This window comes from Haliotis rubra, unplaced genomic scaffold (genome assembly GCF_003918875.1).
Source record: "Haliotis rubra isolate DU_JTF1 unplaced genomic scaffold, ASM391887v1 Scf3, whole genome shotgun sequence".
NCBI lineage: Eukaryota > Metazoa > Mollusca > Gastropoda > Lepetellida > Haliotidae > Haliotis > Haliotis rubra.
The window spans coordinates 3614349-3629457 of record NW_025766968.1 but is presented as its reverse complement, the minus strand read 5'-3'; the positions used below and the strand labels follow the sequence as shown (position 1 = coordinate 3629457).

The 15109-nt window shown below is 37.5% G+C and overlaps 1 protein-coding gene across 1 annotated transcript in view; it reads left to right on the top strand.

Moving 5' to 3' along the window:
• LOC124282507 (zwei Ig domain protein zig-8-like) overlaps window positions 1-15109 on the top strand; it is a 195609-nt gene that overhangs the window by 104043 nt on the left and 76457 nt on the right. Inside the window, exon 2 of the mRNA XM_046718517.1 lies at window positions 11706-11830. Within this exon, the coding sequence (XP_046574473.1) occupies window positions 11706-11830 (125 nt within the window). The remainder of the gene's footprint in view (window positions 1-11705; window positions 11831-15109) is intronic.

Sequence of the window (15109 nt, the reverse complement as noted above, 5' to 3'; positions counted from 1 at the left end):
CCAGTACTGAGACTGTGTAGCTGTGTCTCAACAGACTGTTAGTCCCAGTACTGAGATTGTGTAACTGTGTCTCAACACACTGTTAGTCACAGTACTGCGACTGTGTAGCTGTGTCTCAACAGACTGTTAGTCCCAGTACTGAGATTGTGTAACTGTGTCTCAACACACTGTTAGTCCCAGTACTGAGATTGTGTTGGTTTGTCTCAACAGACTGTTAGTCCCAGTACTGAGATTGTGTAACTGTGTCTCAACACACTGTTAGTCCCAGTACTGAGACTGTGTTGGTTTGTCTCAACAGACTGTTAGTCACAGTACTGCGACTGTGTCACAGCTGACTGTGTAGCTGTGTCTCAACAGACTGTTAGTCCCAGTACTGAGATTGTGTAACTGTGTCTCAACACACTGTTAGTCCCAGTACTGAGATTGTGTTGGTTTGTCTCAACAGACTGTTAGTCCCAGTACTGAGATTGTGTAACTGTGTCTCAACACACTGTTAGTCCCAGTACTGAGACTGTGTTGGTTTGTCTCAACAGACTGTTAGTCACAGTACTGCGACTGTGTAGCTGTGTCTCAACAGACTGTTAGTCCCAGTACTGAGATTGTGTTGGTTTGTCTCAACAGACTGTTAGTCACAGTACTGAGATTGTGTTGGTTTGTCTCAACAGACTGTCTGTCTCAACAGACTGAGAATGTGTAGCTGTGTCTCAACAGACTGTTGGTGTCAATACTCTCTGACTTGGTTGTCATTGTGTAGATCAGTGCTCATGATGTTAATCACTGTATTGTCTGGTCCAAGGTTTATTATTTTCAGACTGCTGTCATATAGTCGGAATATTGCTGAATATGTCGGTAAACAACAGACAAAGAGATACTTACAGATACTGATAGGCCAGGAATCATGATATGAACCAACTGGGATCCGTACCATCAAAGGATTTTTCTGTGAGGCTAAATAAATCTCACATAGCTTTAAACACATGGCCTGTCTGAACCAAAATCCATATTAAGCAATCAAGGCCCAATAATGGTAAATGCATGCACAGCAAATTATGGCACCATCCATCACAGGATCATCGATGCCCCAAAACATGGACAATCAGACTCTTACAAACATTTCTTAAAGATTTATCTATTGAAGAAAACAGTTCTAAACAACCGTCCCAGCATGTCACCTGAAGTCAACTGTTGCTGGGATTGTGGTAATGACACCTTCCTCTTCTGGAAATAGCCTCTAAGACATATGAAATTGGCTGTAATATGCGGAATATTTGTAAAATTAGATGTCCAACTTGAACTCACAGTAATTCCTCGACGGTCACAGCTTTTGTGTGATTAAGAATCATGTCTCTCCTGATGGCTGTTCAGTAAAGGGTTTAAGAGAAAGAGGATAAGAACACTGTAATCTAACATGGAAACGGGTATTAACACTTCTCACTGTTGAATGAAAATCGAAGGCTTAAATCATCTCTTGTTAGTCCTCTCATGCTGCAATGAGAAACTTTTGAAACATCTGACATTTGGCACTTTTTTCTTCATGAAAATGCCTCACTTAGGTTTTGTTGAGGAGAAAGCCTGCAGAATCTATAATTGTGCCATTTCAGATATTGGAAGCATCAGAAAGGGATGAATTTAGTAGTCAGCTGGTATAACTGGATGTGGTGGTTCAAGGTGTATGACATGCTGTACTGTTGAACACTGTGTGACATTGCCTAGATGCCTACATTGTATGACACTGACGGTGTGAAGTGGGATATATATATTGTCAAGAATCATCATTATTCAGTTACATGGTATGTTATACATATGAGAGTGGAAGATAAGTATAGAATTGTTGGTGTGAAGTGGGAGATATATGTTGTCAAGAATCATCATTATTCAGTTACATGGTATGTTATACATATGAGAGTGGAAGATAAGTATAGAATTGTTGGTGTGAAGTGGGAGATATATGTTGTCAAGAATCATCATTATTCAGTTACATGGTATGTTATACATATGAGAGTGGAAGATAAGTATAGAATTGTTGGTGTGAAGTGGGAGATATATGTTGTCAAGAATCATCATTATTCAGTTACATGGTATGTTATACATATGAGAGTGGAAGATAAGTATAGAATTGTTGGTGTGAAGTGGGAGATATATGTTGTCAAGAATCATCATTATTCACTTACATGGTATGTTATACATATGAGAGTGGGAAGATAAGTATAGAATTGTTGGAATGTGAAGTGGGAGATATATGTTGTCAAGAATCATCATTATTCAGTTACATGGTATGTTATACATATGAGAGTGGAAGATAAGTATAGAATTGTTGGTGTGAAGTGGGAGATATATATGTTGTCAAGAATCATCATTATTCAGTTACATGGTATGTTATACATATGAGAGTGGAAGATAAGTATAGAATTGTTGGTGTGAAGTGGGAGATATATGTTGTCAAGAATCATCATTATTCAGTTACATGGTATGTTATACATATGAGAGTGGAAGATAAGTATAGAATTGTTGGTGTGAAGTGGGAGATATATGTTGTCAAGAATCATCATTATTCAGTTACATGGTATGTTATACATATGAGAGTGGAAGATAAGTATAGAATTGTTGGTGTGAAGTGGGAGATATATATTGTCAAGAATCATCATTATTCACTTACATGGTATGTTATACATATGAGAGTGGAAGATAAGTATAGAATTGTTGGTGTGAAGTGGGAGATATATGTTGTCAAGAATCATCATTATTCAGTTACATGGTATGTTATACATATGAGAGTGGAAGATAAGTATAGAATTGTTGGTGTGAAGTGGGAGATATATGTTGTCAAGAATCATCATTATTCAGTTACATGGTATGTTATACATATATGAGAGTGGAAGATAAGTATAGAATTGTTGGTGTGAAGTGGGAGATATATGTTGTCAAGAATCATCATTATTCAGTTACATGGTATGTTATACATATGAGAGTGGAAGATAAGTATAGAATTGTTGGTGTGAAGTGGGAGATATATGTTGTCAAGAATCATCATTATTCAGTTACATGGTATGTTATACATATGAGAGTGGAAGATAAGTATAGAATTGTTGGTGTGAAGTGGGAGATATATGTTGTCAAGAATCATCATTATTCACTTACATGGTATGTTATACATATGAGAGTGGAAGATAAGTATAGAATTGTTGGTGTGAAGTGGGAGATATATATTGTCAAGAATCATCATTATTCACTTACATGGTATGTTATACATATGAGAGTGGAAGATAAGTATAGAATTGTTGGTGTGAAGTGGGAGATATATGTTGTCAAGAATCATCATTATTCACTTACATGGTATGTTATACATATGAGAGTGGAAGATAAGTATAGAATTGTTGGTGTGAAGTGGGAGATATATGTTGTCAAGAATCATCATTATTCACTTACATGGTATGTTATACATATGAGAGTGGAAGATAAGTATAGAATTGTTGGTGTGAAGTGGGAGATATATGTTGTCAAGAATCATCATTATTCAGTTACATGGTATGTTATACATATGAGAGTGGAAGATAAGTATAGAATTGTTGGTGTGAAGTGGGAGATATATGTTGTCAAGAATCATCATTATTCACTTACATGGTATGTTATACATATGAGAGTGGAAGATAAGTATAGAATTGTTGGTGTGAAGTGGGAGATATATGTTGTCAAGAATCATCATTATTCAGTTACATGGTATGTTATACATATGAGAGTGGAAGATAAGTATAGAATTGTTGGTGTGAAGTGGGAGATATATGTTGTCAAGAATCATCATTATTCACTTACATGGTATGTTATACATATGAGAGTGGAAGATAAGTATAGAATTGTTGGTGTGAAGTGGGAGATATATGTTGTCAAGAATCATCATTATTCACTTACATGGTATGTTATACATATGAGAGTGGAAGATAAGTATAGAATTGTTGGTGTGAAGTGGGAGATATATGTTGTCAAGAATCATCATTATTCAGTTACATGGTATGTTATACATATGAGAGTGGAATAAGAAGATAAGTATAGAATTGTGGCATTAAGTTTTTTGTATCACAATGTGTGATTACATTGTATGACGGTGAATGAATGCACAGTTAAACAGTATGACAATGCACAGTTACACAGTATGACAATGCACAGTTACACAGTATGACAATGCACAGTTACACAGTATGACAATGCACAGTCCTAGTATCAGAAATTGTTTAACAGAAAACCTTGAACATCACATTTCAATTCTCAATTAATAAAAATCAAAAACTTAACACATGTATATTGTTTCCTTACAGTAACTTTACCTAGCCAAACACATGTTAATGTCCTTCATTTCAATTATAAAATGATACTTTCCACAATTCTTATATCAACACATAAAGAAATGTCACCTGAAGTCAAGTGTTGCTGGGATTGTGGTAATGACACCTTCCTCTTCTGGAAATAGCCACTAAGACATATGAAATTCACTGTAATATGCGGAATATTTGTAAAATTAGATGTCCAACCACTTACAAAGGTAGGACAAAACACTTTATGTTTCTTTCTATTATCTTTAACATAGATTCCCTTTATATATAGATAAATATTAGTTTGAATTACAAAGTATTTCTAATTACATATAAGTAACAATTTTCTACACAATACATTTATGTAATGAAACAATCCTACCCACAGTACTTTGCCAAGCTACCCATAATGCCTTCGGTGTCTGGTTTCTGTGTATTCGCCATACTGAAAGGTCTTCAGACTTGATGTTTTTGTTGACTTCAACAGCTATCACATTCAATCATGTACTGCTTTCTTCACACTAGCCATTCTAACTGACTGACTGACTGAGTTTGGTTTTACGCCGCTTTTAGCAATATTCCAGCAACATCACGGCGGGGAACACCAGAAATGGGCTTCACACATTGTACCCATGTGGGGATTCGAACCCGGGTCTTCGGCGTGACGAGCCAACGCTTTAACCATTAGGCTACCCCACTGCCCCTAACCATTCTAATACCATTGGGGACTGATTGCTGATCTCAGCCTAAAAACATTCTCCCACAGGAGAAACTGTTTTGGCCCCCCCCCAAAAGTACCCAGCATGCTAAGGGTAACCCAAGGACACGACACATCCAGCGTGTTTCATACCACTTAGTCCTGGGGTCATTGGCATTCAGCAGCCCCCAACTGACCAGTCTAAGTAAACTTAGACTCAGTATTATTCGTACACTGCTAGATCTATACTGAGTCTAACGAAACCTAGTAGAAGGTCGCGTCAGGTAACCTTTTCAATTGACCAATCAGAACACAGCTTACCAAATCGTGACAGTGGACATTTGCACATTTTCGTTTGTTGGGAGATCAGTGTTGGCGACGGGAAAATCCATTTTGTAAGTCCTGCCGAACCCTAAATAGTAGCCGTTGTCTGATTGGTTAAATCCGTTCGTCCGTCTCGCCTTTGATTGGACGGTCATAGGTCGCACAAAGGTTACCTGACGCGACCTTCCACAAGGTTTTGTTAGACTCAGTATCTAGCAGTGTAACGAATAATACTGAGTCTAAGTTTACTTAGACTGCCAATTGACCAATCTTGTATCTCAGTAAATAATGTTTTCATTCATTATTTGCATAAAACGCTACTTTCCAGTATTCTTACATCAACACATAAAGAAATACCTGACAATATTGCTGACTCGGGAGAACATCAGCCTCTAAATACCCGAGTTCCTTCCCAGTAAGTGACATGGTCCTAACCCACATTTTCGATCCTACCCCAAATGTCATAACTTTTTTTTTAACATGTGTCTTTGGGAAGGCCATTCCAGTTAACAGGGTAAAGGTTTACGACAGATTTACAATTCGCCAGATGAATTAATGTTTGTTTGTTTAATCCGATTGGTTTGAAATTGCGGACAAAAAGAAAATCACAACTTTCCCCTAACTTTCTCACAAATCTAATTACACTGATACAGAAATGAAAACTGACAACCACACAAAACAATTTAGCTGGGAAAGAGTATTCAATGTCCCTCCAGTTATTTGAAACACACCAGTCTGGTGGTTGTGCGTTCAACTCCAAGCATGGTTGGGCCGACATTGCACAGTGGGGAGCTGTGACCAGGGCAGTGATACAGAGCTCTGCAAACAGGCTCTGTCAGAGAAGAGCTTAATAAAACCCATGTATCTATGAAAACACTGCCTGTCTGCACCAGGATCTATATTAAGAGTAAAGTCCCAATTATGGTAAGGCCATGTATATCTGAACCTCTGTCTAGCGTCCTTGGAAAGATTCAGGATTAGAGTGACCTGCCCCTATCTAAGTCTGGCACTTACAAATATTCTTGTACAGGGACGAGCATGTCCGTAACTGGCTACTTACAGAGTCAATAAGAAAGAAACATCCTGTTCGCTATAAAGGACCATGTAGACGTGAATACACACCACAATCTGTATTTCACGATGCTTATCAATCATGGAAGTGGATTGTAACCACTGCACTGAGTGCTAGATGTTATTTATCACTGCACCTTTTTTGAACACTCCAAGAATCTGGAAAGAAACTTAATCAATGTCAGCTGGGCTTCAAATTTTAAATGTCATTGATTGAATTTGTTGGTGTAAGTGACAGCGGCCCATCAGTGAAGTGGCTTGTCTGGTCAGTATTAGCCCTGACATAAGGACTGAACAGCACAAAATATTTTTTCTGGGTTATCAGTTCATAACTCTAGATATTTGAACCACCTTAAGACATTTTCCATCAATCAATGGCTACCATTTAGCATCCAATATTTGATAAGGGTATTTTCCGCTCGATATTTTTCGCCAATAGGGTTCTGTACACAAATCATAAAATGTTACAATCAATCATTGCTTTGGGACGCAGCTATGTAAACAATTGGATTAAACCTGACCTTTGGCCTCCACCAATCAAATGACAGCAAATGGTTTGACCTCTCTTTGATAAATTGCGTGGAACTCCATCTGTCATCCTTTGTCACATCTTATACAAACACTACAGACTTCTTGAACGACTGGACAATCATCTTCAACAAACTTTTCACAGCAGAAAAAAAACAAACCAAATATTTCAAAGCAATTAGTCTATTAGTTATGATCAACAGTCCCGCTATATCAGTGTCAAAAATACAAATAGGTATCAAGTGTCGAATTATAACACACTAAACCGAGACTGGTGTGATTCTTGATGTATGGAAGTGGAAGCCTGTTTGCTGTCTACGTGATCGTGAATGTTCTGTTAAGCTGTTAAGAAGATATAGCCCACAGCAACTGCCGTATTAGTTAATGATGAGTGCTGCCTCTTTGGCCAAGGGGTCAACAGCTCTCACGACAAATGGCAATCATTGAAGCAGGCAGGCAAAGAGAGCAAATCTGACACATCAAGTTAATCTTGATCCAAACTAGCCTAAAAAGAGCAAAGGCTGAATGATTTGGTATTCACAATCATTATGTCAACGTGCCCTTGCTGGCAATGATCACATGATATACAGTTTATAAGCTTATTAACTTACTAATGAACCTAAGATGGAAGCTTTGAATTCTGAAGAATATGTGTATTCACAATCATTATGTCAACATGCCCTTGCTGAAGATAATGATCACATGATATACAGTTTATACTAATTCTTCCTAATGAACCAGAAGAGCTCTAAAACTGAAGAATATTGTATTCACAATCATTATGTCAACATGCCCTTGCTGGCAATGATCACATGATATACAGTTTATACTAATTCTTACTAATGAACCAGAAGAGCTCTAAGACTGAAGAATATTGTATTCACAATCATTATGTCAACGTGCCCTTGCTGGCAATGATCACATGATATACAGTTTATACTAATTCTTACTAATGAACCAGAAGAGCTCTAAGACTGAAGAATATTGTATTCACAATCATTATGTCAACGTGCCCTTGCTGGCAATGATCACATGATATACAGTTTATACTAATTCTTACTAATGAACCAGAAGAGCTCTAAGCTTGAAGAATAATGTATTCACAATCATTATGTCAACATGCCCTTGCTGGCAAAAGAATTTGAATCCCACCTGGACATAATATAACCACTTGATTACAATGTTATATATTCAATCATGTCATAGTGTTCTAACGAGCACCACCATGATATTGCTGGAATATTGCTAAAAAGCGGCGTAAAACTAAACTCAATCTACCTTGCACTAAATCTCACAAACAAAGGCAATATCCGAAACCAAATCTCAAATCCTCAGTTAAAAATGTTTTTCACTCAATATAATTGGTGATTCATCACAAAGGATAGCCTGTAATATTGTACTGGATTGAAATTCAGCAAAAATTAAATTTTGTTTTATTTCATTGCACCATATTGTTTTAGCTTTCTATGATTTTCGCCACTTGGCCCAATGGCATGTCAAAGAGGTGAGGTGAGGTGAAATTGTGTTTAACGTCATGCTTGAGAATATTTCGCTCATATGACGACGTGCATGCGTGTGTATGTGTATGTGCAGCTGCTTGTACTAGCCCAGACTTAAGCTGTTTTGTTATAGTGCTAGCCCACTGAGATACCATGCCGCAGAAAAGCATGAATACCCCACTCAGACACATTATACTGACTCCGAGCCGACCAGTCCTTGTTGTACCCATTAATGCCGAGCGCCAGACAGGGACCAACAAGTACCATATTTTAACGTCTTTTGGTATGGCTCTCTGGGCGTACGCTCTAACCACTACACCACGGAGGCGGTCGGCATGTCAAAGAAGGGACTGGAGCTCACATTGTGATTTTCCCAAAACATTGGGGACTAGTTCCCAGGTGTCTATATTCATCTCATGAGTGAGCTAGATCTATCATCAGTTTGAAGAGTATTTTATATACAGTTTTCAGTTAAAACTTAATTTGAGTCACTGGTCCATCATGTGCTTGTCTGGTTTGTTGACATGTCGCTGGTAACAGAACATCAATTGTGTTTATAAATGTCTGGTTTGTTGACATGCTTACAACATACTAATAAGTTATTAGTAACAGAACAAACAGTCTGCATTAGTAAAACTTACAAATAGTCTGCATTTAAAACATACAAAGTCTGTGTAAAACATACAAAGTCTGTAGTAAAACATACAAAGGCATTAGTAAAAAGACAAATGCTCAGTAAAACTTACAAATAGTCTGCATCAGTAAAACAAATAGTCTACATAGTAAACATACAAATAGTCTACATCAGTAAAACATACAAATAGTCTACATCAATAAAACATACAAATAGTCTGCATCAGTAAAACATACAAATAGTCTACATCAGTAAAACTTACAAATAGTCTACATCAGTAAAACATACAAATAGTCTACATCAGTAAAACTTACAAATAGTCTACATCAGTAAAACATACAAATAGTCTACATCAGTAAAACATACAAATAGTCTGCATCAGTAAAACATACAAATAGTCTACATCAGTAAAACATACAAATAGTCTGCATCAGTAAAACTTACAAATAGTCTGCATCGGTAAAACATAAAAATAGTCTACATTAGTAAAACTTACAAATAGTCTACATTAGTAAAACTTACAAATAGTCTACATTAGTAAACATACAAAAGTCTGCATCAGTAAAACATACAAATAGTCTGCATTAGTAAAACATACAGTCTACATTAGTAAACATACAAATAGTCTACATCAGTAAAACATACAAATAGTCTGCATTAGTAAAACTTACAAATAGTCTGCATTAGTAAAACTTACAAATAGTCTACATTAGTAAAACTTACAAATAGTCTACATTAGTAAAACTTACAAATAGTCTAGCATTAGTAAAACATACAAAGTCTGCATCAGTAAAACATACAAAACATTAGTAGACCCAGCATCAGCAAAGTACCCAGAAAAGTAAGGTAACAATCCCAGCATTAAACAGCATTTGTAAAGGGAAAACCCCACACAGCACAAAAGATGTGGTACACACTCAAAATCCCAGACTATGTGAGTGAATATTGTATACCATAATATTCACACACTGTGCCTATAATGAAATGAAACCATTACTGACAAGCAACCACTTTAACCACTTGGCCACCACACCACCCCTTAGAATTAGTTATGTTTTATTTATAAGCCTAGAGGTTGGGATGACATTTTATATATATCCGTACTTTAATCCACTTTATCATCACTCAAATTCCTACAGCTCAGCTTACTCCCCTTACAATCCACCATCACAAGTTCAGTAATGTACCATAAATCATTTTCAACATAGGCTTAATCTTGTAGGATCTCCTTCAGATGTTTAGTACTCCGGCTGAACAAAACCCAAGTCATCAAAGTCCCATATGTAAGATAAATATATCAGTACTACCCTGTCATCTTTTTAACTTCCCCAAACATTTTTTCATTGATGGTGAATGTGCACTCAATGCATCATAAACTGACTTCACATTACGTTTCAACACCACCACTTCCTCTCAACAAAGCCGATTTCCTGGAGATCCTAGACTGCAATAAACCATTTTTAGCGGCTACAGGAAAGGTCACCTTTAGGCTGTCAGTTGTGTCTTATCCTCTGCATCATTTCACTTACAACAAAGATGTTGTAGCATCCCAAACTGGCTTCTGCAGGGTATATTGCCAGGATGAAATCAAGCGATATCTCTTTGGAGTCTCCAAGGGGACGTTGTTACAATGGAATTAGGGCAAAATGCTTTGTCAACCATTGTGATGTCATTGGTTACCATGATGTTACAATCAAATGACATCTTAGCCACTGAAGCTGATTTACACTTATAAATAATTTATTATTAACTATAATTATTTCCAAACTAAGAGGACTGAGAGATGACTTTAGAAGAATTAGAATCGCAACCTGCTGTCTTTTTATATCAAATATAGTAAACTGTGGTAATAATGTAACTCAAACGGACCACATATTTTAGTCCGTTATATCCAGTTTGTTGTACACATTTTGACTAAAATATGAAGATTGATCGCGACAAAAAAAATTGTGGTTTTTTAATCCATCATTTCATTAAACGTTCGATTGCTGTTAACATAGTATACTATATGTGAAAATCCAGGCTCAATTTAGGAGATGATAACCTACTCGCACCAGGTGCAACCTAAGATAAAGACCTAGTTGCACCAGCCAAATTCCAGTTGCAACGTAGTGTGTTAAAACGTCAGAGTTTTCAGTGCACATAAACATACATGTATTTCCATGATGTAGTACCCATGAAACCACAGCAACACAGAGACGCAGCTGATCCCTGTTTACAAGAGCTGTCATAGACAAGATGCGTCTTTGAATAGCAATGTTTCGGTGCAATAGCTATTTAAAGTTTAGAAGAAAAATGAGCGGACATATTTATGCTTATAATGTTATATTTATTTCTCAAAAAATGACTTGCACCTTGTGCAAGTTAGACTCATAACTAGGTTGCACTTTGTAATATTGGGTTGCACCAGTGCAAGTAACAAAGCACTAAATCGAGCCCTGAAATCTCACCCTCATCTTTTTGGAGCACCTTGATTCTCATCAGCTTGATCACATTTCAGCTGCAGCTGATCTACAAAATGTAACTTGGTTCTTCTTTCAGCAGAAACACAGTTAGTGTTAAGTCTTCATTTGGACATATTCCATAAACTTGCTGGTTCTGTTTGTCTGCATCTGATCTATGTCTACAAGAATCTCCTCTACTTTCAGCATATGGTCTGTATGATGATGGAACTGGCATCCCCTATTTCAACCCCCGTCCTAACAATCTCACCTACTACAGGGGAGACACAGCCATCCTGCAATGTTCTATACAGCATCTAGGTACTAAAACGGTAAGTGGTGTCATTTTTAACTTTGCAAAACTCAAATTCTGGTTCTAGAACTCCCATCAAAAATCTGAAGAACACAGTCAGTGAAATTATACCCATTAGTTATTTTGAGGCAATAGCTCATACTCTCACACACCTGGAGCCGGTGTGCTCTAACACATCTGGAATTGTCAACATAATTTTTTAGGGGTATAGTCTGGGCTGGAGGGGTATACTTTGGCCTGGTCCAGAATATACCCCCGGGGTATAAACTGGGCTAGCCTATAGTTTACCCCAGGGTATAATCTGGTCGGGGGTTATTCTGGGCTGCTACACCGGTATTCTTTTACACACCTGGAGCAGGTGTGCTCTCACACATCTGGAGCCAGTATACTTTAACACACCTGGAGCAGGTATACTCTCACACCTGGGGCTGGGACACACACCTAGAGCAGGTATACTCTCCCACCTGGGCACACCTGGAGCCAGAATGCTCTCCCACCTGCAGCAGGTATACTCTAATACCTGGAGCTGGTATGCTCTTTCACACCTTGAACAGGTATACTCTCACACCTGGAGCTTGTATACTCTCATATCAACAGTCACTATACACTAAAACCTAGAGTAGGTATATTCTCCCACCTGGAGCAGGTGTACTCTCACAGCAACAGCAGGTATACCAGAACAGTATACACTCATCACAATACCTGTGCTGCATCACAGTACCGTCCTGACAGACAAGCTATGTTATTTTATTTCAGTGGTTTTAGCTCATCCAAACTATCAGCATCTCTTATCTCATGTTTGTACATGTCATTATATCTCAATATACATAACATCTTTCTCCCCATGTGCTAGCCATAAGGAACCCCTTAACTACAAACATGCAGCTGGATGATCTCTGAGATCTTCCTCCCCACACAAACATAGATGTCTTCAGCTACACAAACATTTTTTGTCCCTTGTAGCCTGGGGATATGACCCAAACACATCCTTATATCAAGATGTGGGAAGCGGAAAAAACATTCACGTTTCCCCCGGCAACTAATTTGCCAAAATTTTCTTGTCAGCTATTTGTCTGGAATTTCACCATCACAACCTGCCTACAGAGAGGTGAACTTGTGTACATGTTGTATTGAAGTTTCTGACGATTTAATAACTTGGCCATGGAAAACTGCTAAAGATTACTTATCTGTCAATCAAACATACTGGTTCCTGCAAAACAGCACAGTATTCATGGACTGTATTGTCTGAAAAAATACACCTTAATTTAATAATGATTGAATGAGTTGTGTTTGACAGTATTCTGGTTTAAACAATATTCAAGTCATATCGCAGCATGTCAGCTCAACGTGGGGGGAAACCTAAGTGATACAGATCTTACATGTGGTGCTGATGAACCTGGAAACATACTCAGGGTAAATGGAGATTCAAACCAATGAACATAGGTTCCTGGCACACCCAAGGGACACAATTCTGCATAGCAGATTGCAGTGCCTTAGACTAGTTAGACAAGTGGGCCACCAATATATATGTGGAAATATAAATGAAAGTTAATCAGAAGCTCAAGGTGTGAATCATAAGGGATTCCTCACTACTTGGATTGATTGACCCCAGAAAGGGTCTCATATTGGTGATATATGTGGCAATTTCTAATCTGAACACTGCTGGCTGTTCAGCAAAGCTTCCAAAATGAAAGACAGATGGAGGAGATTTCCCAATTTGAGGCATTGGTGACAAAAATTAGGCCCAATGCAATTCCCTATGTTACTTGTACCATGTTCCCATGTCTTTTCAGGTGAACAATTGACTTGTCTTTGCATGTGTTTGTGATGGTGCTACTGGGGGCAGGATATGCTTACATATTTGTGAACACCTGGTGTCATCACATTAGAAAGTGATCTGTAGACACATACTCAGGATACAGCCAGAATCGTACAATCGACTCAGTTTTCCGCAGAGAATTCTTACAAATATTGAAAAGGTTTGTGTGATTTTATGATTATTGCCTGGAGAAGAAGCAGCATACTGGAAATGAAAATCTGTAAAATTGGGTATAAACTTCTGTTTGTAGTTCAACACAACTTTGCAGGGATGATGTTGTATGAGGGCCCTTTAAGTCTTTTATGGCCTAAATATTTTAGAATTAATCAGAACTTTTCGACATTAAAATTGGAAATTGTCAGATATATTCATATGAACATGATGAATGATGTCCTGTCAACATTTGGGACTTCAAACAAACAATGTACATATGTACGTATAAAATGTGTCAAATATTTTCCCATTCACTTCTTTAGTAATGTAATATATTTTCAACAGCTCAAGAGCTATGTGATGCTCTCAACAGCTAGGAGATGTTCATGTGTGCATGGACTAGCCTTAAGTAACAATAAAAATAAAAGGCTAACTCCTCAACCAGTTCCTTTTCCAAATACAGCAAGCTAAATAGTCCAACCCCATTTCCGCACAAAATGTCCACGGCCTGAAAATACTTGTGGTCACATTTAACATAAGTCATCGAGTTATATAAGTCAGCACTAACTACTGAAAAATATGGTCAGTTTTAATTACTGGATGGATGTAAATTTGATAAACACAAAAATCTAACACAAAATCATCCAATCACAGCTGTCAGATGATTCAGCCTGCACTGAAGGCTATGAAAACTTTTAACCTTTTGATGTAGTATAACCTTAAGTAATAGAGGGAAACATGATGATGACAGACCAGACTGACTGAGTTTGGTTTTACGCCGCTTTTAGCAATATTCCAGCAACATCACGGCGGGGAACACCAGAAATGGGCTTCACACATTGTACCCATGTGGGGATTCAAACCCAGGTCTTCAGCATGACGAGCCAACGCTTTAACCACTAGGCTACCCCACCACCCCCGATCAGACCAGAACTAAGAGACTGACTCGGCAAAATTGCCAGTAACATTACTGCTTAGACAAAATGATGTGAATGTGATCTCTTTTATGAACCATAACATTTTCACATTACTCTTCAAGACATGCATGTTTATTTTAATAACACATTGTTTTTCATGACACTCTGCATGTCTTGCAAACAATTTTCCGCCAGTAATTTCCCAAGTTATTTTCAAACTCTGAGGACCCTACAAAGAACAACATAAGAGTTGGCCTTTGAGAGAGGAGAAGGTGGATTGTGTCGTCTTTGTAATCTTTCATTTAAACAGATACACATTTAATTTTACTTTATAAGCATGGCCATAATGCATACCTAAGTCTACAAAACTGATAAATTGGCTTAGTTTTCACCATTTTAATAAATGCAC